Source organism: Canis aureus, chromosome 11, assembly GCF_053574225.1.
Source record: "Canis aureus isolate CA01 chromosome 11, VMU_Caureus_v.1.0, whole genome shotgun sequence".
Classification (NCBI taxonomy): Eukaryota; Metazoa; Chordata; class Mammalia; order Carnivora; family Canidae; genus Canis; species Canis aureus.
In genome coordinates, this window is record NC_135621.1 from 26,362,194 (window position 1) to 26,387,560 (window position 25,367).

The 25,367-nt window shown below is 44.8% G+C and overlaps 1 protein-coding gene across 3 annotated transcripts; it reads right to left on the reverse strand.

The window, feature by feature from the left end:
• Window positions 1-1,852: 1,852 nt before the first annotated feature.
• XRCC6 (X-ray repair cross complementing 6) lies at window positions 1,853-25,204 on the reverse strand. Of its 3 annotated transcripts, none has more exons than XM_077914339.1 (13): window positions 25,036-25,202; window positions 24,309-24,399; window positions 22,170-22,282; window positions 21,251-21,389; window positions 20,734-20,988; window positions 19,210-19,393; window positions 14,491-14,677; window positions 12,313-12,481; window positions 11,249-11,410; window positions 8,540-8,669; window positions 7,998-8,098; window positions 2,920-3,033; window positions 1,853-2,276 (listed from the first exon to the last, which is right to left on the reverse strand). In XM_077914339.1, exons 2-13 carry the CDS (start codon window positions 24,382-24,384, stop codon window positions 2,080-2,082), a joined length of 1,827 nt encoding a protein of 608 aa, XP_077770465.1. In that variant the 5' UTR covers window positions 24,385-24,399; window positions 25,036-25,202; the 3' UTR covers window positions 1,853-2,079. The 3 variants fall into 3 exon arrangements, with proteins under 3 accessions (XP_077770465.1, XP_077770466.1, XP_077770467.1); XM_077914340.1 differs by having other exon boundaries at window positions 24,911-25,040; XM_077914341.1 differs by lacking the exon at window positions 11,249-11,410 and having other exon boundaries at window positions 25,036-25,204.
• Between the last annotated feature and the right edge of the window lie 163 nt (window positions 25,205-25,367).

A 25,367-nucleotide genomic window follows, 5' to 3' on the forward strand; every position in this document is an offset into this window, starting at 1 on the left:
GAGAGAGAGAGAGGCAGAGACACAGGCAGAGGGAGAAGCAGGCTCCATGCACTGGGAGCCCGATGTGGGATTCGATCCCAGGTCTCCAGGATTGCGCCCTGGGCCAAAGGCAGGCGCCAAACCGCTGTGCCACCCAGGGATCCCTTTTTTTTTTTTAATGGTTATTTTTCTAACATCATTCACACTACCTTGAGCTCTTTCATTCTCTTCACTTTGTAAAGATAACCCAGGAAAAGGAGCCTGGACTTGGGTAAAGTCCCTCAGGAGTGCATAGAAAAGCCTGGAACTCACTCGCCAGGAAATCCAGGGTTTAAAACAAAGGCCTAGTAGTGGTACTCATTCTTACTCTCCTACTTGTGACTAGCCTGATTTGCATCTATCTTTGTAGTATTAGTAATATCCTCTAGAGCCTAGGGTTTCCAAGCATGCTGCATTTAAGAGGCATGGTCTAATTTCTCAACAAGAATGAGCACTTACTGTATTAAATGGCTTTGCGTTATCTTCCTGTAGCCTCAAAAGCATCTACGTGGAGAATTAATTTCCCTCTCCCCCAGAGAAGGAAAGAAAGTCAAACAAGAACATAGCATCTGCTTTCCAAGTAAAAACAAAACAAAAAAACCTTGTAATGCTCAGAGTACAAAGAATCCAAAACTGAAAATCTTTTTTTTTTTTTTTTTTTTTATGATAGGCACACAGTGAGAGAGAGGCAGACACAGGCAGAGGGAGAAGCAGGCTCCATGCACCGGGAGCCCGACGTGGGATTCGATCCCGGGTCTCCAGGATCGCGCCCTGGGCCAAAGGCAGGCGTCAAACCGCTGCGCCACCCAGGGATCCCCAAAACTGAAAATCTTACAAGAATAATTTGAGTCTTCCTATGTCTCATGAGATGCTTATTCTCATCCTAAAAGACACACACCCTACAAATTCTGAATCTCTAGCCATCCTTGGTGGATGCAAAACTCTTCCAGATGTTTTCCTTCCTTCTCTCAGGATAATTCTTCAAAAGCAGTAGCAACAGAAAGAGCAGGAAAGGTACAGAGAGGATAGAAGATGGATGGCGTTGTAGGGGGAGGGACACACACAAAGAGAAAGACACCCTGCTCCTCTTCCCCCTTTCCTAATACTAGGAGCTCTCCTCATCTTACTATATATAGCTCCCCTGAAAAATAGGAGGAACAACTCATTTCACTTATGCTGGAACCCAAATTCTCAGGGCAACAGAAAATGTATGTATCTTCATATACCTGAATGTCACATTAAGACAAATGATTGGGATCCCTGGGTGGCTCAGCGGTTTGGCGCCTGCCTTCGGCCCAGGGCGTAACCCTGGAGTCGCAGGATCAAGTCCCATGTCGGGCTCCATGCAAGGAGCCTGTGTCTGTGCCTCTCTCTCTCTCTCTCTCTCTGTCTCTCATGAATAAATAAAATCTTTAAAAAAAAAAAAAAAAAAAAAAAGACAAATGCAGCATGAAGGGGGCTATTTACTTATGAAGCAAATGGTACCAGGATTAGAAATGTTACATTCTTTTTTTTTTTTTTTAGAAATGTTACCTTCTTATGGTCTCTGAAATCTGATCTTTAGATCTGCCTTAAAGATGCAGTGAAAGAGATCTTAAAGATCTGCCTCCAATAGGTAGGAGGCCAGAAGATGGGAAGACTATTGCTAGAGCTTGTCATTTCTGAAGTATGTTCACCTGTCCTTAATTGTTACACTCTGCTGCCTCCACGGATATGTTTCCATTATGATGATGATGTGCTCCTAATGGGAGAGAAAATTAAGCTGATAGCCAGTGGCAAGTGATCTCTGGATGTGAGGCAGACACATCTTTCTCTTTCACACTAAAGAACAGTGTATAGTACAAAGTTAGGGATCTTTATTCAGACAGTAAAGCACAGCAAAGTGGGAGGACTATGCGGTCTCCATGGCAACAGAAAGTCTCCACTAAATGTAAGGTCCATAAGTGTAAGGTCCTTGGCTTTTATCAGGCAGACTCTTCCTGGTTCAGGTTCATATTTTAACTTGATGAGAACAAAACTAGGCAGCCTGGCTGTAGTGCAGAAGGGTGGCTGGCTGGCTGGTCAGTTCTTCTGGAAGTGCTTAGTGAGTATGTCCAGCAGCTCCTGCTTCTTCAACCCACCTTTCAGCCCACACACCCTGCAGGCTTCCTTCAGCATGGGCACAGTGAGCTTACCCAGCGTGCCCTTGTTGACATGGGCCCTCAGCTCCTCTTCAGATAACTCCATCTTGGGCCTTTTGCTTCCAAGACCTTCATCATCTGGGGGGGAAGATCAAGAGGGAGCGATTGGAAATACTAACAGTGGCATCCCGGTTACACTACACAGGCGCCCTCCTGTGATCTGAGCTCCAGTTAACCATGTTCCATAAAGCTATGATGCCTACCTAGAACACCATGGGAGGGGGGTTTTTGCTTTTTTATTTGTTCTGTTTTTTTGTTGTTTTTTAAGATTTACTTATTTGAGTGAGTGAGCACGCACATGGGGTGGGGCAGAGGGAGAGGAAGAGAGAGTCCTAAGCAAAGCAAACTCTGCACTGAGCCCAACATGGGGCTTGATCCCATGACCCTGAGATCAGACCTGAGCTGAAACCAAAAGTTGGACACTTGACTGACTATGCCACTCAGATGCCCCTGGAAGGTGTTTTAATAAGGCAGCTTCACTGAAGCATAAAGTCAAAACTGCGCCACACCTAGAAGAGAGTTCAAAGTAGTGTAAGTGCCATCAGTTTACCCAAAAGTGGTGCTCACTCTGGTTAGGTCCGACAGTCCATCCGTCCGTCCTTCCTCCCTCCCTCCCAATAGCATTTACAGAGCACTGGGTAAGGTACTAAGGCACCATGCCACGTGATCAAAGTACAGACTGAGTCAGATAAACAATATAAAAAATAACCCAGCTCCTTACCTTGTCTCCGCTTGGGAGCTTTTCCTTCAGGACTGTAATCTGGTGGGTAGACAAGCTCCTTAAACTCATTCACCAAGGAGCCCAGTCTTTTATCTATTGCTTCAATCTTAGGCACTAGAAAACAAAACACAAGAGTGGCCAGGTGAGTCACAAGTCCTGACTTCCTGCCCAGTTCCAAGTCTATGTGGACAAGAGGAGAAAGCTCCTAACTGCTACAGTTAGGGAAGCCAGGGGAGGGTCTAGGAGGAGGCAGCTGACCCGGTGAAAGCATTCAATGAAGCCTCTCTAATATTGATCAAGTACCTTCGAACAATTGCATTTGATGAGCACTTACTACAGCCAGGCACCTTTCTAAAGGCTTTAAACTTATTTTTTAAAATCTAATCCTCTAGAGGGTAGGTAAATTCTTCTCCCTGTTTTACAGAAGAAAGCCAAGAGGTTACATGACTTGCCCAAGGTCAAATAGCTAGGAGTGATAGAGTTCAAGAACAGGGCTAGAGCGCGGCCCCAGTGGATAAGCGGTTTAGCGACGCCTTCAGCCCAGGGCAGGATCCTGGAGACCCAGGATTGAGTCCCACGTTGGGCTCCCTGCATGGAGCCTGCTTCTCGCTCTGCCTGTGTCTCTGCCTCTCTATGTCTCTCATGAATAAATCTTAAAAAAAAAAAAAAAAAAAAAAGAACTAGGCTAGAGCCTGGGGTTCCAAACAAGAGTCCATGCCCCCAGTGGGCTTATAGTCTGGTCAGGGTAAAGAGGGAGTAAAAGCATAAATGCAGGGATCCCTGGGTGGCGCAGTGGTTTAGCGCCTGCCTTTGGCCCAGGGCGCGATCCTGGAGACCCAGGATCGAATCCCACATCGGGCTCCCGGTGCATGGAGCCTGTTTCTCCCTCTGCCTGTGTCTCTGCCTCTCTCTCTCTCTCTCTCTCTCTCTCTCTCTCTGTGACTACCATTCATAAATAAATAAATAAATAAATAAATAAATAAATAAATAAATAAATAAATAAAATTAAAAAAAAAAAAAAACATAAATGCAGTAGGAGGCAATGCCATAAAGGAAAGGACTGAACAAGGCACATTGGAATGTAGGAGTCAGGAAAGACTTTCCACAGCCGAATCTGGAAAGCTGAGTGTTCTTCTTCAGGCAAATGCTGGTCCAAGAAGGAGAAGGTAGAGGTAAGAAACAGCAGGTGACATACAGCTTCAAAGCAGTATCAGGAGGGCAGGACCAGCAAGGAGGCTGGAAAGGCAGTCATGGTAAGGTCAGGGAAGCCTCGAATGCGCACCCAGGACTTTAGACATCCTGAGAACAGTGGAGAAACTCTGAAGGGCTATGACCAGGGGAACAACATGATCCCATTTACATTTTAGAAAGATCACCCCGGGGATCCCTGGGTGGCGCAGCGGTTTGGCGCCTGCCTTTGGCCCAGGGCGCGATCCTGGGGACCCGGGATCGAGTCCCACATCGGGCTCCCGGTGCATGGAGCCTGCTTCTCCCTCGGCCTGTGTCTCTGCCTCTCTCTCTCTCTCTCTCTGTGACTATCATAAATAAATAAAAATTGAAAAAAAAATATTTAAAAAAAAAAAAAGAAAGATCACCCCGAGCTGTGTGTAGAGTATGAACTGAAGGAAGGGGAGACAGATGGCCAAAGTTGGGTGGGGAGAAGAGACCACAAACCTGAGAAGCAGCAGAACTGATAGATGGAATGTGAGGTGCAGGGGAGGCCAGGGGCATTGGGGTCCAGCTGGGATGGCAAGAGCATTCCCCAAGACCAATACAATGGGAAAAAAAGAGATCTCTGCAGGAAAAACAGTATTTTTGTTTTCTTTATTGTTACCTTACCAATGTATGGTTTGTAGAGCTTCTGATGTGAGCTGTGTCAGGGCAGGCATGATGAGAGGGGTCTCATCGCCTCCTCAAGTTGCCATGTTTGCAGAGTACTGATGGGAGCTCCTGGCACAAAGTTACAGCCCAACTGGGCTCCTGCTTAGTCAGAAGCCCCATGTCCTAGTCTACACGAGTGTCTGCAAGAACTCTGGTTTTCAACCTGGGAACCAGCTAGGACATTCATTCATTCATTCTTTCTTTTTTTTTTTTTTTTTTTTTTATTATTTTTTTTTGTTTTTGTTTTTGTTTTTCAGCTAGGACTTTTAAAAAAATACTGATGTCCAAACCCTACCCTAGAGATTCTGATTTAATTGGTCTGTGCATGAGGCCTAAACAGCCAGATTTTTTTAAGTCCCCCAGATGATTCTGTCGTACGGCCAAAGTTGAGGACCAGTGTGCTAGAGGTAGTAGCATGTCTCAAAATCACCTGGAAGGCCTCTTATAAAGCACAGATTGCTGGGTCCCAACCTGAGTTTCAGGTTTAGTCTGCTTGGGAAAGGGCTCAAAGTTGGCATTTCTGACAAGTCTCCAGGTGATGCCAGTGCTGCTGGTCCAGGCACTCAGAACCACTGGTGTAGCCTGAGGAGGCCACCTAGTAAGAAGTAAAGTGACAGAAAGCTGGGGCCCAAGGTCACCTAGAGTGCTCCCATTTTTTAAAATATTTAATTAATTTATTTATTCATGAGAGACACAGAGAGAGAGAGAGGCAGAGACACAGGCAAAGGGAAAAGCAGGCTCCGTTCAGGGAGCCCAATGTGGGACTTGATCCCAGATCTCCAGGATCACGCCCTGGGCTGAAGGTGGCGCTAAACGGCTGAGCCACCTGGGCTGCACCCCCCTCCACGCCACAACCCCCAATGGCCTTTATCAGGAAGTCAGTTGCCTGGTCTCCAGCACTGCAGCGATGGACACAGGCTTTGGAACAGCTGATACAGATTTGATTCCCAGCTCTGCCGAGTACTAACTTGAGTATCCTTGGGATCTCGTGGATCTGCCTGAAACTCAGTTTCTTTATAGGTAAGATGGGGACTGTGATACGTTCTTAGGAGATACTAACCACATCTCGGCCCTGATACTCAGGAATTGCCTGGACACAGTTGTTCCCTTTTGTTCTATGGCATCCTCTCTGTTCCTTACCAGGGCCTCAGCCTCTTGCATCCTGGCTCCTGTCCTGTAATTTTACTGCAAGCTGTGTTTTCTCTTCCTGCCTATTTTCAAAAAACTTCTGGCTACTCTGGTTTTTCCTGTATCTCCTCAGCCCCTTCTTTCTGTCTGCTGCCACCGCCTTCAGCGTCCCCTCATGTCCGTGACTCCCGAGCCTGTGTCCCCAGCTCTGTCCTTTCTGCTAGGCTCTGGTCGGAACTGCAGCTGCCGTGATTGGTGGACATCTGCTCTAGGACCCGGGTCTCCTACCACTCAGACATCACACAGCTTTGACTCTTTGCTCTTTTATATTCTTCATTCACTTCTTTTTTTTTTTTTTTTTTAAGATTTTATTTATTTATTCTTGAGAGAGAGAGAGAGAGAGAGGCAGAGACACAGGCAGAGGGAGAAACAGGCTCCATGCAGGAAGCCCCATGTGGGACTCAATCCCGGGACTCCAGGCACACCCTGGGTCAAAGGCAGGTGATAAACCACCGGGCTGCCCATTTCATTCACTTCTAATCCGATGTGTATCTGCTTCCCTCTGACACAATGATAATGGTTTTCTCTTAATAACTCACTGAAGCGACTGTTTTCTCACTTTCTCCGTTTGGCTTCATGACGCCATGCAATTTTGATTTTTCTCCTGGGCCTCCATTGACCCTACAGGGGACTCCTTTGCTGGGACTGCTTCCCTTTTTCTCCTCTAAAAATGGTAGTGCTCGGGGTTCCCTGGATGGCTCAAGAGTTTAGCACCGCCTTCAGCCCAGGGCATGATCCTGGAGATCTGGGATTGAGTCCCACATTGGGCTGCATGGAGCCTGCTCCTCCCTCTGCCTGTGTCTCTGCCTCTCTCTTTCTCTGTGTCTCTCATGAATAAATAAATAAAAATCTTAAAAAAAAAAAAAAAAAAAGGCCATCCGGAGAGATGGGCCACTTAACTCCAGCAATGCCCTCCTGACAGATCTGGCTAATGGTCATGCCACAGCACGGGTGCACTGGCTCTCATAGCTCTCGTGCTGGGGCTATTTGGTTTAGCATAAAAGAGATCATTAATACCTGGGAAGCTAAGCAGGTTACATTAATTGTTTGGATTCTTTCAATGTCTGTCAAGAGCCTTCATCAAACCCCATCTGTTTCCCACTGGCCATTTACTGACATCAGTAAACTCTGCATGTCCTCTTGTGAAATATGTAAGAGAATTACAATCAAGAAAGGGACTGGCAGGGAGCTCAGAGCTCAACCGAGGAGGCCAGGCCAATCTTCCTGACGCTGGGTAACAAGGAGGATCTTCTCAGGCAGAGCACATAAAGTCTGATGGAGAGACAGTAAGCACAGTGGCACAGAGCAAGGGCTCCAGGCCAGACTCCGTGGATTCTAAACCTAGATTCGTCGCTCACTACTTCGTGCCTCAGCAAGTCCCTCCCTTCTCTAGAAAATAAGGACAACAGCAGCACCTCTCTCATAGTTACCAGAATTAATGGAGTCAACAATACACAGGACAACAGTGCCTGGCATAAAGTGAGTGCTCAATAAACATTACAGATTTGTTTCCGTTTTTGTTTTTGTTTTTTACTTTTACCGATATCTAGTCACAAAGTGGCCTCGTTCAAAGGCAGGTCTCAGAAGTCTCGCACTTTCCTCTCTTCTCATTACAGAACCAGCCAAATCTTGGGGAACCTGGGTGGCTTAGTCAGTTAAGCATCTGCTTTTGGCTCAGGCCATGATTCTGGGGTCCCGGGATCAAGCCATGCTCAGCACGGAGCCTGCTTCTCCCTCTCCTTCTCCCTATTCCCCAGCTCAAGCTCTCTCTCTTGCTCACTCATTCTCTCTCTCTCAAATAATAAATAAAATCTCATAAACAAAAAGAACCAGCCAAATCTGTTCAGAGGCAGCCTATGCTGGTCTAGAAAATCTCTCAGATACGGCTGGAAGGACAAGGCTGAGTCTTTAGAGGGTGCTAGAAAATGCATCCACCTCTCAGTCCAGAGGGAAACCATTAGGAAAAGCTCCGTGGAAAGAACCACTGAGCCCCACCATAGCTGTCTTACGTGTCAGATCCTCCGCCTGCTCGGGTTCCATCAAATCCAAAGCCAGCACCTCCAGGTTCCTGAAGTGTTGCTGTAGCACTGGGTTCTCAAAGCTGTCACTTCTAGTAAAACAAGAATAATAGCATAAGTACACTGAAACATTGAAAAAAAAAAAACAAATGAATAAAATTATTAAATAAACCCGACGGAGGCAGCACAGGCCCAGGGTCAGCTGAGAAAACAGCCCAAATCAAACAGCAGGGAATCTTCCCTCTTTAATCAACTTTCCTCTCTCCAATTTTCAATTTATTGGGAATCCAAGGACTAGTTTAAAAGGCAAACAACACCTGCCCATCTGTCTGTTATGAGCAACAGTGGGCATAGAGAGACACAGAGGAAGAGGGGCCATGGAAGTACAAAAACAAGACAGAGGAGGTGGGACATGGGGAGAGAAAGAACCTGAACACTTTCTTCCCCTACATAGCAGCGGCCTGGGAGTAAGACAATCCTCTCACTTCAGGAGACGGTTCCAAAAGAAAGCCTGAGATGGACCCACTACTCACCTGTAATTGAATCGGAGCTTCTGAACAATAGCCTTCATCTTGTCTATCTGCTCTGGGTTTGCCATGACTTTTTCAGTAAAGGGCACCTTGCGTTTATCATCAGCATAGGGTAAGAAGACAAGCTGAAAGCCTGAAGAAGGGAGATGAGTTTTCTGAGATTTGACTTCACAAAAGGTTTCAGTTATAGAATTGTCATTTGTCTCAACTCCAGATTCGCCTTCTGTGTCCTGTGAAGCTGGGGCTGGGACTGTGGGGCTGACAACCCGACTTCTCCTTTATCAGCTGATTCCTGTTACTGTCAGCCTAACTGACTCCCTCTGGAGCCTGCAGAGTGGAGAGGGAGGCAGGCTACTCCTTGCCATGCCCTCCTGTCCCTGCCCCTGCCGGCATTCACTAGGGCTCTTCACCTGCCAGTGGCAGTCGGTTCCAGGCTCCGGCCTTCTTACATGCCCAGAGCCAGTTGGGTAGTGCCCCCTCCCGGGAGGGCTGAGTCCCAGCTCCATCTGGCCCTTTGAGCTTCAGTCTCTCCCCTCGTCACCCGCCCACCACACACACACACATGCTAAAAGGAAAGTGGAAGGGTCATCAGGCTGATCTGTGTTCCAGTTTCTGTCAGGCTCAAAGAGTCTTAAAAATCTAGACTGGAACCAACTGTCGCTGCCAGGTGAAAGGCTGTTGCTGGCAATGCCAACGGCACTGAGCAAAAGGAAGGAGCAGGTCCCTTTGCTGGCCTCTGCCTTATGCTTTACCTCTAGCACCCATCACTGACAGAGCCTGACAGAGTCAGATGGCAAAGGAGGACACTGGGTTTGGAGAGTGTCCACCTCAGCAGAACAGAGCAGAACAGGAGGAGCTTGGAGCTGAGAGACAAGAACTCACTAACCGACATATAAAGCTATTCCTCAGCATTCTAATGACCAGGGTTACAAAAATAACATTTTCAAAGAGTTGGGATTCCTGGGTGGCTCAGTGGTTGAGCATCTGCCTTCGGCTCAGGTTGTGATCCTAGGGTCTTGGGATCAAGTCCCACATTGGGCTCCCAGTAGGGAGCCTGCTTCTCCCTCTGCCTGTGTCTCTGCCTCTCTCTGTGTCTCTCTCATGAATAAATAAAATCTTTAAAAAAAAAAAAAAAAAAAAGCTTTTTTTCCACAGAGTTACTTTATAGTTGTTTATTAGCATGGCTCAAGAAGAAGACTACCTACCATCTTTTGGCTACTTTGTACTAGGCACTTATACATTTATTAACTTATTTCATATGGGAAACAACCTGAAAAGTGTTCCAGAATTCTCATCTTTGCAGATAAGGAATAGAAAAAGAAAGATTAAATTATTTGCCCAAGTCAGCCAGGTAACAAGTGGCAGAGATGGGCCTGAGACTAAAGAAAGTACACTTTCCCACACATAAGAATAAATCAAGTCTGACCTCAAAAGCTATGGTCTTTCCACTAAACCTCATTGCCTTGGTGTATGCAGAGGACAAACCAAACATTAAACATTGCAAAGGTGGCAAACAATGGCTTTTAGTAAAAAGGTGTCAGCAGTTGAGCCAAAGACTTTGTCATGGGATTCTTGGGTGGCTCAGCAGTTTAGCTCCTGCCTTTGGCTGAGGGCGTAATCCTGGAGTCCCAGAATCAAGTCCTGCATCAGACTCCCTGCATGGAGCCTGTTTCTCCCTCTGCCTGTATCTCTGCCTCTGTGTGTCTCTCATGCATAAATAAATAAAATCTTTAAAAAAATAATAATAAAGAAAGAAAGAAACTTTGTCAATAACAAAGACTGCAGTCTCTATGCAGCCAGTTCTCAACTGTGGATGCAGAGATGCCTCGTACAGTTGTGCACACTATGCACTGCACAACCATATTTGGCAGCTTTACCTGGCTCTGCATTAAATCCACCTGTGAAACTCTAAAAATACACCTTTCTTTTTTTTTTTTAATTTAAAAAAAAATTTTTTTTTTAATTTTTTTATTTATTTATGATAGTCACAGAGACAGAGAGAGAGACAGAGAGGCAGAGACACAGGCAGAGGGAGAAGCAGGCTCCACGCACCGGGAGCCCGATGTGGGATTCGATCCCAGGTCTCCAGGATCGCGCCCTGGGGCAAAGACAGGCGCCAAACCACTGCGCCACCCAGGGATCCCTAAATTTTTTTTATTTTTTATTTTTTTTTATTTTTTTTTATTTTTTTAAATTTTTATTTATTTATGATAGTCACAGAGAGAGAGAGAGAGAGAGAGAGAGAGAGAGAGAGGCAGAGACACAGGCAGAGGGAGAAGCAGGCTCCATGCACTGGGAGCCCGACGTGGGATTCGATCCAGGTCTCCAGGATCGCGCCCTGGGCCAAAGGCAGGCGCCAAACCGCTGCGCCACCCAGGGATCCCCCTAAATTTTTTTTAAATTTTTATTTATTTATGATAGTCACAGAGAGAGAGAGAGAGAGAGAGAGAGAGAGGCAGAGACACAGGCAGAGGGAGAAGCGGGCTCCATGCACCGGGAGCCCGAAGTGGGATTCGATCCCTGGTCTCCAGGATCGCGCCCTGGGTCAAAGGCAGGCGCCAAACCACTGCGCCACCCAGGGATCCCCTAAAAATACACCTTTCCCAGGCCCCATTCTTGGAGACTCTGGTTCAGCAGCTCTGAGTTGGGACCCTATAAGGGGTTCCAAAGTCTGAGCAAGGTTCAGGAGCACTGAAAATATCTTTCACATACCTGGGGGTGTCACTTGAATTTTCTGGTCATCTAGCTCCTCTTCTTGTGGCAACAAGGCCACAAAATAAGGAGGGATGTTCCGACGGGGGGTGTATCTGCACACTGCCATGACCTCCTTCTCCAGACACTTGGTGAGCAGAGCAATAAACAGGGTTGAGCTCCCTGGAAAACAAATGTCCCAGGGATCTGTATCCTAAAGGTATCTCTTCCTTTTTTCCCTCTTAGCGCATGTTAAAAGCCAACAATTTCTCTTCCATTTTCTTAAAAGGGCTTATGATACTTCAATAGGTAAGGTGTGAAGGGAAGTGGGGGCAGCAGACAGAAAGAAAAAGTAGGGACAGCAATGAGATTAGATGCCTCAAATACTCCATTTCAGAGTGTGAATTATTAACATTAGTTCCCTTTTACTATCTTTAGACTAATGATATAAGCCCCAGTTACTAAGAAAAGCCAACCAGGTCAAATCCAGGGGTTCATGAGCTATAGCACAGAGGAATATAGGTCTGGACAGCACAAACACAATGACCTAGTTCATACCACCTTTAATTGCCAACACTAGGGAAGAAACTGGGTTTTTTTTTTTTTTTTCCTTTTTAACTCTATCTGATGCCTCAAAGAAAGAACTCCATAGGAGTTTTAAAAATACTAATTCCTTAGCCCCTCCTGGATACTCACAACATATAACAGTGTATTAGAGGTCGTAAAGAAATCTTTTTAATTTTGTGTAGTCCCAAATTTCCAAAACTTATCTGAGCATGAAACACTTTCAAAATACCCCCTTGCAGGGATCCCTGGGTAGCTCAGCAGTTTAGCACCTGCCTTCAGCCCAGGGTGTGGTCCTGGAGTCCCGGGATCGAGTCTCCATCGGGCTCCCTGCATGGAGCCTGCTTCTCCCTCTGCCTATGTCTCTGCGTGTCTCTCTCTCTCTCTCCCTGTGTCTCTCATGGGTAAATAAATTAAATCTTAAAAAAAAAAACAAAAAAACTCTCTTGTTACATCCTATCCAGTTTCCAAGCAGAACTACCTTCTGTTACTCATTTATTTACCCTCAGTCTATAACGTACCATTCACCAAGGACTCTTCAGGGTACACAAACAGGGAGGGCCTCAGGTAATGGTGCTTCTTCAGCATTATCAAGGGCTTGAAACCGATGAGAATCAAACCTGGTTCATCAAAGCGTTTCAGCTCTTCTGTTTCCTCTTTCTCTAGTACAATCTGACGATTCCCATAGTTCTGAAGGAAAGGGAACACAAGGGCCACATATACAGGCAACATGGAGATGCAAAATGATGGCCACATGACACTAGCAGGTTAGAATCAGCTTTCTTCTAAGGAACAGGTAGATGTCTCACCTAGGGCATCTGCCTCCTACCTACCATAGAGAATTAACATTTACTAAGTGCCAGCCAGGAATCTTATATTCATTATCCAATCTATCGTCTGTGTCAGTCCTAGGTGGTAGGTGTTAAAAACCATCTTATGGATGAGTAACTGAGGCTTCATGGTTGGAAACTTGCTCCTAGGTTATACGATCGAATTGGGCTTTAAACGACCATCTCTCTGGTGCTGAAGGTTATGCTCTTCAGGCATTGACTCCTTCTCTCAGTTAACAAATACTGAACCCTCAGCGTCATCTCTGACACACAAAAGATGCTCAAACCATGCCTATTTATCAAGAGGACCTATATAAGGCACCACGGTGGGTCTGAGTGTGAGAGACAGACACACACACAAACACACATATTAAGTATTCCCTCCAAACTTTAATTTTGTACTGTGGCTGTAGATATACGACTAGTGGGCAGCCCAGGTGGCTCAGCGGTTTAGCACCGCCTTCAGCCCAGGGCATGATCCTGGAGACCCGGGATTGAGTCCTACATTGGGGTCCCTGTATGGAGCCTGCTTCTCCCTCTGCCTGTATCTCTGCCTCTCTGTGTGTGTGTGTGTGTGTGTGTGTGTGTGTGTGTGTATGTGTGTCTCTGTCTCTCATGAATAAATAAAAAACCTTTGAAAAAAAAAAGAGATACATGACTAGTAACAGAACTTAGCAACAGAGTCAAATTTGAGGTTAATGAACAAAACAGAGCCCTCGAGTTTTTTTGTAGGCACACTGGCTCAAGAAAGAAATTCCATGACCAGAAGAGCTACTGCCTATGAATAAACCAACATGGATAACTAGTTACTTCCAAAATGGAAGAGGAAATTTCTTGTCTTCTCCTTCAGAAAGTAGGACAGGGGATCCCTGGGTGGTGCAGCGGTTTGGCGCCTGCCTTTGGCCCAGGGCGCGATCCTGGGGACCCGGGATCAAGTCCCACGTCGGGCTCCCAGTGCATGGAGCCTGCTTCTCCCTCTGCCTGTGTCTCTGCCTCTCTCTCTCTCTCTGTGTGACTATCATGAATAAATTAAAAAAAATAAAAAAAAAAGAAAGAAAGTAGGACAGAACACTCTGGCTCGAGATTTGTGCTCCAAAACATTTCTCATGGGTTGAATCAAAATAATATTTAGTCACTTAGTTGATCCTTCTGGGTCCTGAACTTATGCAAAAAAATCTCAGATTTTCTCCCACATTTTGCATAATTAAAAAGGATGACTCATTTGATTTTAATTTTAGACATCTAATCCTTCCATCGATTGAACAAAGGTGAGAGAAGACAATGTTCTGCATTTTCAGTCTGTCCTTCAGATTAAGAAAGGCACATGTGTATCATTTCAAAGCACAGGAAAAATTTGATTGGAAGGAGGAAACTCTCCCCAGAAAAAGTGCACTGCACACCTAACATACTTTCCCTAGCTCATCTCCCTATTTAACTATGAAGCTTTTTCTGCTACTGTGCCCAAGTAAGGAATTCAACTGTTAGAGCAGAACAGAGAGTGGTCAAGAGCTAAAGTTTCCACTGACATCTCTTTTAAACATTGGTTCTAACTTTCTAGCTGTCGAGGTATCAATGATCTAGATGCTTGGGTGCCTGGCTGGCTCAGCTGGTGGAGGAGCTTGCAACTCTTAATCTCGGGATTGCAAATTCAAGCCCTATGTTGCCTGTAGAGATTACTTAAAATTAAAATCTTAAAAAAAAATAAATAAAAGATCTAGATGCCAGAGCTCCAAAGAGTAATGGCTTTGTGTTTTAACAGCTTAGCTACAAAGATGAGCACAGAAAGATATTTAACTGGTTAGGCTGATCAGTGTCTCCCTCCTTGTTAATTCTTCAATGAGACAAAATTCAATAAGAAGGCAGGCTTACCTGAGATCTCTTGGTGTCACTAGGCAGAAGCAAACTGCCCGTATTTACATTAAATGTCCGGGTTTTGGATTTCACTGGTTCATTGGTCTCCCGATAAAGCCTCACCGGAGCAGGTCTGACAGCCTTCTGGACCATATTATAAATGCCGACAGTGAGCGCAGTATCTTTGCTGAGCTTAAGCTTCAACCTGGAGGGGATTAAAATAAAAAACCATGGACTGAAAGATTTTGCTTTCCTAGCTAAAATTCTTTTGTGGTATCTAAGCCTTGTCTTATTCTCTCCAATAATCCAAATTCTTAGAATATAAATATAACATTTTTTTTAAAGATTTTATTTATTTATTCGTGAGAAACACAATGAGAGAGGCAGAGACACAGGCAGAGGGATAAGCAGACTCCATGCAGGTAGCCCAACGCAGGACTCGATCCTGGGTCTCCAGGATCACATCCTGGGCCGAAGGTGGCGCTAAACCGCCGAGCCACCCGGGCTGCCCAAACGTGTTTTAATAATACAGTAGTTTGCTACAATATTATCTTCAGAGTCTATACCACAAAAATTAGTTTCAGAATATATAACTACTTAAAATAATGATAAAGAGTGTACTGAAATAAAAATAATGATTGTTTGGGGGCACCTGGGTGGCTCAGTGGTTGAGCATCTGCCCTTGGCTCAGGTTGTGATCTGAGTCCTTGGATTGAGGCCCACATGGGACTCCCCACAGGGAGCCTGCTTCTCCCTCTACCTCTGTCTCTGCCTTTCCCTGTGTCTCTCATTAATAAATAAAATATTTTAGGGCAGCCCCGGTGGCGCAGCGGTTTGGCGCCGCCTGCAGCCCAGGGCGTGATCCTGGAGACCCTGGATCGAGTCTCACGTCAGGCTCTCTGTAAGATGCCTGCTTCTCCCTCTGCCTGTGTCTCTGCCTCTCTCTCTATCTCTCTGTGTCTCTCATGAATGAATAAAATCTTTAAAAAAATAAAAAATAAAATAAAATATTTTAAAACAAAACAAAACAAAACCCCAAAACATCTGACTCTTGATTTCAGCTAAGGTCATGATCTCAGAGTCATGAGATCAAGTCCCAAGTCAGGCTCTGCACTGGGCATGGATCCTGCTTAAGATTCTCTCTCCACCTCCCTGTGCCCCTTGCCCCCAGCTCTGAAGAGCATGACTGGATGTTCTCTCTAAAAATAAGTAAGTAAATAAATAAATAACGATGGTTTTAATTGAGCCCACCCAGCACTGTATCACTTTATAGCTATTTTCTCATTTAATCATAATAACCCTGTAATACTATACGATCTGTTGCTTCTGCTTGTCTAGTATCCCTTCTCCCTTCTTTTAACAATGAAAGCCCTTCCCCCACTGCAGTTTTGAGAGAATGTCAATCAAGGTGCTGTACCCTCCTCTGGTCAGTGGTGGACATATCTGGCCTAGGCTTAAGCCATCAGACATAATCTCAGAAGACTCTAGGTCACAAGCAGTGATGAAGGAAGGACCTTGTCATGGGGGATACTTTCTGATAGCAGTTCTAAAGACACTGTCATTAGTTCTTGCTATCTGGATTCCCAGTGCCACCTTGGTTCCTAAACTACCTTGATCAGAATTTTGTTTGAATATATGAAATTAGTCAAGAGTCATTTTCTGTTGTTTACTACCCCAAAACCTTATTACTGTCATTTTCACAGATGAAAACACTCAGAGAAGTCATCTAACTTTCCCAAGGACAGACAACCAGTGTTCAGGGGCACTTGGGTGGTACAATTAGTTGAGCGTATGACTCTTTGTTTCAGCTCATGCTGTGATTTCGGGGTTGTGAGATCAAGTCCCACACTGGGCTCCAAACTCGGCAGGGAGTCTGCTTGAGATTCTCTCTCCCTCAACCCCTCTCACTCGTGCCAAATCAATCTTTAAAAAGGGGTGCCTCAGGACGCCTGGGTGGCTCAGCGGTTGAGCATCTGCCTGCAGCTCAGGACGTGATCCCAGAGTCCCAGGATCAAGTCCCACATCAGGCTTCCTGCATGCAGCCTGCTTCTCCCTCTACCTATGTCTCAGCCTCTCTCTGTGTCTCTCATGAATAAATAAAATATTTTTTTAAAAAAGGGAGGAGGGGGGCTGTGTGGCTCAGTCAGATAAGCTGCTGCCTTAGGCTCGGGTCATGATCTCAGGGTTCTGGGATCAAGCCCCACATCAGGCTCCCTGCTCAGTGGGGAGTCTGCTACTCCCTCTTCCTCTGCCACTACCCCCTACTTGTGTGCTCCCTCTGTCAGATAGATGAATAAAATCATTAAAAAAAAAATTGTTCAAAGTCAGATATGTCTGATTCAGAGCTGATGGATTTTTCCATTAGGACATATTGTTCCGGGGTATTTATACCAACATCATATGCAGCAATAAGACCTCTTGAAAACATGTCCTATAATAATGAAATGTGCAAATATATTTACCATATTTTTAAAAAAAGGAATGCCTGGGTGGATCAGTAGTTGAGCATCTGCCTTTGGCCCAGGGCATGATCCCGCAGTCCTGGGATCGAGTCCTACATTGGGCTTCCTGCATGGAGCCTGCTTCTCCCTCTGCCTACATCTCTGTCTCTCTCTGTATGTCTCTCATGTCTCTAATATACCTTCAGATTAATTTGGTAATGGAGGGACGCCTGGGTGGCTCAGTAGTTGAGCATCTGCCTTCAGCTGAAGGCATGGTTCCGGGATCCGGGATGGAGTCCCACATTGGGCTCCTTGCGGGGAGCCTGCTTCTCCCTCTGCTTGTTTCTCTGCCTCTCTCTCTCTCTCTGTCTCATGAATAAATAAGTAAAATCTTAAAAAATAATAACAACAATTTGGTAATGGAGTATGTACCCACAGACGGGCATTACCACGAACACCCACCATTTAGTGATTTCCTAGTTTAAGCCTATTCTGGCTTGTTAGACTCGGTTGTCTAAAGGCTGCTGAAAGAGAACTGACGATAAATGTAACACATTTTTAAAAATGTACAACCTTCAAAAGTAATTTTTAAAAATCGTTGTGTCCTCTAAATTTTAGTATACTGGGAAAAAAAAGCACTGGTCAATGTGGTCTACTCTGGACTCAGGCTTCAAATGACCTTGGTTCTATTTCTAACCAAAAATAGCAAATCCATCAGCCTCCCTACCAATCTTAAATTTCATATTTATGAACTACATTATCTTTCGATCCTGAAAATATCATAACTCTAAGTTAAAATAAAGTTACAGGGCAGCCCCGATGGCTCAGCGGTTTAGCACCGCCTGCAGCCCAGGGTGTGATCCTGGAGACCCTGGATCGAGTCCCACGTTGGGCTCTCTGCATGGGGCCTGCTTCTCCCTCTGCCTGTGTCTCTGCCTCTCTCTCTCTCTCTCTCTCTCTCTCCCTCTTTCTCTGTGTCTCTATGAATAAATAAATAAAATCTTTAAAAATAAATAAAAATAAAAAAAGATTAAATAAGTTTGTGTGTTAACAAAGAACTTAGGACAGTGCCTGGCACACAATAACCATGCAATAAAATAATTCCATTATTTGATTATAGTGAGAACATTAATCATTTTCTAGGCCTAAGGCATTATTCATTCTCAAACAGTTCCAATTTATTATTTATATCAATTATCCTATAACAACTCTTCCAAAAAAAAAAAAAAAAAAAAAAAAAAACACCTCTTCCACAAAATAAAACTGACACCTAACATTTGTAAATATTTACCATGTGCCCTGCACTATGCCTGGGTTATCTTATTTAATATTGATTAAATAAGCCATCCTATGAGGTGGTACAGTTTTTGTTCCCACTTTACTGAGGTCTAGAGAAGTTATATAACTTGCCCAGGGTTGCACAAAAGGACCACGACTACAGTCCAAGTCAATCTGACTCCAGGACCTACATTTAACCACTATTTTACTCTTTCCGTCATCCCCACCAAAATGTGTGCTAGATTTCCAAATTGTAATAACAATACTCCATTATTTCAGGAAAGGAGAAGAGATGCCAGGATGCTTGTGCAAGGAAAGAGAAATCAATCCTAAGGGGGAAAGGAGAGCCAAACTACAGCCATAGCAATGGGCTGGTTTGTGGTTTCCCTAAAACCATTTCATGAATTTTCTAGTAGAATTGTCAGTAATCTCTTAAAAACTGGTCAAAAAATAAAAATAAATAAAAATAAATAAATAAATAAATAAATAAAAACTGGTCAAAAGCTACCAATGGTCATGTTCCCTTATGCTGAAACTAGTCTAAAATGAAAGTCTGATGTGAATTTTTAGAAAGCAACAAGGGAGAATTGGGGGGGGAGCTCTTAGGATTCTAAAGGCAAAGCTCTCTAAAAGAAGGCAATTTAACAATCTGGATCCTGTTGGTCTCAAGTTTACAAGAAATCACAATAACTCAACAACAGTGACAATCACTAGCACTTTATCAGGTATTACTGTTAACCACAATTTACAGAGAAGCAAGCAGATGATATACTAGTGACTGCATCTGAGGACAGCAGCAGGCCACAACTGTTTATCCCAAGGAAGTGGAGTGCCGTGTTACTCTGAAGAACTAGCATACAAGAGAACCAAATAGTTTGTGCTATCCTGAAATAAAGCAAGTTTTTAGCCACACATAGTGGGGCACCGCCCAGAGGTAAGTAGCCAAGGAGGTCCATGCAGTGCAGTGCTTATGATTAGGTAGGGGATCATGGGCGGCTGGCCCAAGTTCACAGCACACCTGCAGAGGACACGCTTCCGGGTCTCCTTGGCACGAACCTTCCTCAACAGGTCTTCTAGCTTGCTCGATTCCTCAAAGTGAACCCCTAGGTCCTCATCCTCTGCTATGCTGATGATATCTCGGTAGAACAAGGATATGTCAAAACCCCCACGTTTCTTCAAGTGCATCAAGTCCAAGAAGATACCTGGGGCAAGGATGGACAAAAGTTGAGGGAAAACAATTTTCAGCAAGCAAGAGGTTTTTTTGGTTAAACCCAAATATGCAAAGAACTAGATGGACTATTAACATTTTCAGGACTTATAAGGGAGTCTGGGTAGATCAGTCGGTTAAATGTCTGTCTGCCTTCGGCTCAGGTCATGATTCCAGGGTCCTGGGATTGAACCCTTCATTGGGCTTCCTGCTTGGTGGGGAGTCTGCTTGTTCCGCTCCTCTCCCTCTCCCTCTGCCACTTCCCCTGCCTGTGTGCTCTCTTGCTTGTTCTCTCCTCTCTCAAATAAATAAATATTTTTAAAATGTAGTTTCAGGGGATCCCTGGGTGGCTCAGCGGTTTAGCGCCACCTTCGGCCCAGGGCGTGATCCTGGAGTCCCGGGATCAAGTCCCACATCGGGGTCCCTGCATGGAGCCTGCTTCTCCCTCTGCCTGTATCTCTGCCTCTCTCTCTCTCTCTGTCTCTCATGAATAAATAAAATCTTTTAAAAAAATAAAAATAAAAATAAAATAAAATGTAGTTTCAGGACTTATAGAATCACTAAAGGAATCAGATGCTATAATGACAACTTATTCAATATTTTTATTTTCTTTTTAAATAGGTTTCATACCCAATGCGGGGCTCTAGCTCCCAACCCCGAGATCAAAAGCTGCTCTACCTCCTGAGCCAGCCAGATGCCCTGACAACTTATTCAAACCACCACCATACATGGTAGCATAAAAAGTCAAGAAAAGCTCACTCTAGTAGAGCCCTGTAGAAAGTGAATGGCATTGAGGCATCTGGGTGGCTCAGGTGGTTAGGCATCGGGCTCTTGATTTCAGCTCGGATTATGATCTCAGGGTCGTGGGATTGAGCCCCAAGTTGGGCTCTGTGCTCAGCGCAGTCAGTTTGGGATTCTTTCCCTCTGCCCCTCCCTCTACTAGTATACACGCACGCTCTTGCTCTCCCTCTAAAAATAAATAAATAAATATAAAAAAAGAAAGAAAGTGAATGGCCTCATCATTTTCATTAGGAATATAACACAGGTGTCTGCCCCAGCTTCATTTTATTCTTTCATTTCATTCTGAATGGAGAAAAGCAAATGTTTGACTATAAAGAAGCAATAAGGGACACCGGGGTGGCTCAGTGGTTGAGCATCTGCCTTCGGCTCAGGTCATGATCCCAGGGTCCTGGGATTGAGTCCTGCATCAGGCTCCCTGCAGGGAACCTGCCTTTCTAATTATCTCGTGAATAAATAAAATCTTTAAAAAATAAAATAAAAAGAAAGAAGCAATAAGATTCAGCGCCCATGTAAAAGAACAGGGAAAATGCCAACCTGTGTCACGGAGATCCCCAGCTTTGGTCCTGGCCCTGCTAGCTTTGGCACTGTCATTGCCATGGGGGTCATCTTCATTGGTGAACAGCATGATCCTCTTATGGCTCATCTTAACCTGGACATCGCTAAAGAGGTTGGCACAGACCCACAGCACCTCACTCAGTGAGTAGTCAGATCCATGGCCAATTAGGTCTTGGAAATGTTTTTTCCCGCGCTCCCCCTTAAACTGGTCAAGCTCAAGCACTCGTTTAGCACCTGGTCAGAGACAGGAAGTCAAATGGGCAGAAAAATCATAACTGCATCAGTGCTTCTTTTATAAGGCTAACAGAAGAGCCTAGGGTCCCGTTCTACCCCAGAGGTGTTTAACCCATAAGGTCCACATCCCAGGAAGAACCCCCTTGTGCAGGAAAGCATATATTTAGTCAAGAGGTCATCTACTTCCTTTCCCACATCCCTCTTTGTTCAGGGTCGTGACCTTCCAATGTAAGGGAAAAGCGGATCTTAAACTACTACTGACCTGGATTATCCAACTCCTGTAAGACGTAAATATTTTTGAAATTCACTGAATTTTTATCCTTCTCAGTACCATAGAACACCACTGCCAAGAGATCTTGATTACTGCTTATGATCTTATTGGTATACACACTCTGGATACACTAACAAAAATCAAAATAAAAATTCAATTAATATTTAACTTACCACTAAACTTAAATTCCATAAGTGCCTGGCACATAGTAGAACCTTAATATATTTGCTGAATTTGTACATGGCATCAGATTAAGACACGACCCCTACCTTGAGGAAAGTCAGGAATCAGTGAGAGGGACGGGCATATATACTATAATATAATAAAAGGCAGAGTGAGTTAAGTGTATAATGGAAGTATAAGTAGTTCTTGTCATAAGAAATCAGGGAATTAAAAACACATTACTCAGGAAGGACATCCTGCTATAAGAGGGAAAAACAGCCCAGTACTAGAATCAGAAAACCTGGATTTGTGTCCCCTTCATGTCATGTACTTAATTGACCGAGTTCGGACAGGCCATTTGATCTTCCCCCAAGTAGCCTGATACCAAGAAACATATGTAATTACATAAGTGAAATGTTTAAGCAAACAATAAGGAGATGTGACCCAACAATAAGTCCATAACTGCTAACAGCACCTTTTTTTTTTTTTCTGTATGTTTTTTTCTGTATGTTTTGGAATAAAATTTGCTTAATTACACAATTAAAGATGTCAGTATTCCAGGAAAATCCTGTCTACCCATTTAAAGTATTGTCAGCATCTGGTAAATCAGTGTCTCAGAAGAGCTGCTCAGTCCTGTGATCTACTTAATTCTGGGGGCCACTGACAACATCAAGTTTCTGAATCTGCAAAGCTGAGAAATAAAGCAACCATGATGATACCTCCCACCCTACTATCCAGGTGGTCTTACCTGGATGCTCATGTCAAAAGGAGTCAGTTCAACTTCACCCTGAGATTCAAACATGGCCCTAGAACCATCAACCAAAAAAATCAAACTATCTCTTCCTGAATATGTATATTCTCCTATGGGGGAAAAAAACAGAAGAAAATGTTTGCCCTTGAGTTCATATTTATCATGTTTATTATTCATATAAAACAAATAGATAAAAACCATGCCAGTTATAACGCCCACCCCTCTTCCCAAGAATAACCACTATCCTGATTTTTAATAATCATTTCCTTATTTATAGTTTTATCATTCAAGTGAACATTCCTAAACACTAGTTTTGACTTAAAAAAATATGTATCTTTGGGGGCGCCTGGATGGCATAGTCAGTTAAGCATCTGACTCTTGATCTCAGCTCAGGTCTTGATTTCAAGGTCATGAGTTCGGGATCCCTGGGTGGCGCAGCAGTTTGGCGCCTGCCTTTGGCCCAGGGCGCGATCCTGGAGACCGGGGATCGAATCCCACATCGGGCTCCCGGTGCATGGAGCCTGCTTCTCCCTCTGCCTATGTCTCTGCCTCTCTCTCTCTCTGTGTGTGACTATCATAAATGAATTAAAACAAAAAAAAAAGAAAAGAAATTCAAGGTCATGAGTTCAAGCCCCAAGTTGGGCTCCACATTGGTCATGGAGCCTACCTAAAAAAACAAAAAGTGTTTGAAGCCTCTTAATCTATAGATACCCCCTCCATCTTTGTCTTATATCTTATTCATTGAAGAATCAGAATGTTGGGTTATTTATGTACAGTTTTTCAGCATCTGGATTTTACTGACTGCATTCTTTTGGTGTAGACGGACATAATCCTGTTCTTTCCTACTGAGGACGTACAGAGGCTTCATCAGATTCAGGTATTCTTTTTTCCTTTCTGTCATCATAGGTCATGCTGAGTTTTTTATAAAAACACTAAAATGTCTGGTTTATCTCCCTTTTTTTTCACACTGCTTTCTAATACAATAAATGTAATTACCCATCTGTAAAACAATACAGCGATTATAGGTCAAGAGCCCTAAACAAAAATTCTATCTTGACCCAGTGAATTCTACCTCTTAGCAATCTAAAAGGAACATTAGATATGGGAAACGCCTTATGCAAAATTTCCCACAATGTTGTTCATTAAAGTAAGAAATTGAAAATAACTAAAATGTCCAATGGCAGGTAGACTGAATAAATTACACTACCTTAAAATGAGTTATAAAGACAACATAAATGTAGTTACAAGGGAAAATATATCTATAATACATTAAGGAAAAAAGGCAGAACACAAAATTATGCATGTATGTTTAAAATTCTTTTTTGAGGGGTACCTGGGTGGCTCAATTAAGCATCTGCCTTCTGCTCAAGTCATGACCTCAGGGTCCTGGAATTGAACCCCGAGTTGGGCTCCCTACTCAGTGGGGAGTCTACTTCTCTTGCTCCCTCTGCCTCCTCCCCACTGCTCATGCTCTCTCTCAAATAAAATCTTAAAAAAATATATTTTTGGAAGAAAACTGTTGTAAATTAAAATGAAAAGATATATATTCACTATGATTAACTATAAAAAAATCAGAACCAAAGAAAAACAGACATACATAGTTAAGAAATATCAGAATGAAAGATCTGTGAAGGAAAAATGCAAAATGCCAAAATGATGGTAATGGCTGTATTAGGCTAGTAGATTATTATTATTTTTTTAAAGACTTTATTTATTTATTCATAGAGACACTGAGAGAGAGAGAGAGAGAGAGAGGCAGAGACACAGGCAGAGGGAGAAGCAGGCTCCATGCAGGGAGCCCGACGTGGGACTCGACCCCGGGTCTCCAGGATCACACCCAGGCTGCAGGCGGCGCTAAACTGCTGCGCCAAACGGGCTGCCCTAGGCTGGTAGATTATATAGATTTCAATAAATTTTCCCTTTTATGTTACGTATCTCCTATGTTTCTCACTTTTAGTAAAAACACTTAAAATGTTCTTACCCAGGACTTAAATAAAAGAGCCTCGGGTAGCGCTGCAAAGTTCAAAGGGAGAATAGCATTTGAGATTCTCTGAAGAGAGAAGAGTAAGTAAGCCATTGGGCAGCAGAGACAGGGAAAGTCCTTAACACAGAACAGCATCCGTCAATGTAACTTACCACCGGCTTCAAGGCCGTCTTCTTGCTCTCCTTCTTCATCGCCCTCGTTTTTGTAATAAGACTCCCAGCCTGACATATTGTTTATTGCTCACTAAATGAAAGAAAGTTATGATCAGTGAGAAGCAAATTCAAACCTAAAAAATATCGACGCCTAGACTCCTTTGAAATCCTCCCTTAAGTCTGGAGGTCACTCGTGAGGAATGTGGATGCTGGATCTTACTGCCTCCATAGCTCGTCGTAATTACGACGCATTAGTATACGGTCACGGGCATCACTGTAGCGGCAGCCTCCCCTCGGCTACCCCCTAGTTAGGGCCGCTTCAGGGCCGGTGATGGCCCTCGGACTGGGATTCCGAGGCAGCCCACACCTGGAGGTCCCGTCCGGCCTCCGGCACCCTCTGAACCCACGGGATTCCTGCTCCAGGGTACTCAGTCCTCTAGCGGACCCACTGTACTGCTCATCCCGCCCCAGAACTTTCCCCCACTCCTCCGCCAGCGACGCCCCGCGGGGTCTCACACAGAGGCTGGCCTCAAGGCCAGCGGCCGCCTCCCACGGAGGAGGGAACGGGGACCAGAAACTATGTCTACCCCGCGGGTCCGCACCCCTTGTGCTGACGCTGCCCCCCGGGGAGCCTTGGAGGGACGCGCAAGAGTCAGTGAGCGAAGCAGGCGGAGGCCAGCCCCGACCGGAAAGCAAGGGGCACACCAAACAGCCCGAACCTGCCTACCTGAGGCACAAGGAAGAGATCAATTTGGACGGAGGCGGGGCGCCGCGCACGCACAGGCTCCAGCGCTCGCTCCCAATCAGCGTCCTTTACGTCATCACGCACAGTGCGCACGTTCCTCCTCAAGCTGACACGCCCACTCCCGCCGCTCGCTTTCCTCCACGGTCTCTTACTAACCCGACCCGGTCCGCGAAAGCCCCGCCCCCTCCCGCGAAACCCCGCCCCTCGCCGCCCGCCGGGACGGTAGGCACATGCGCAAGAGCGCGTCCCCGCCCCCGCCCTCTCTTCCGCGCGGACCCTGCCCGTCCCCGCTCTGTCACCTCACAGTAGTCGTT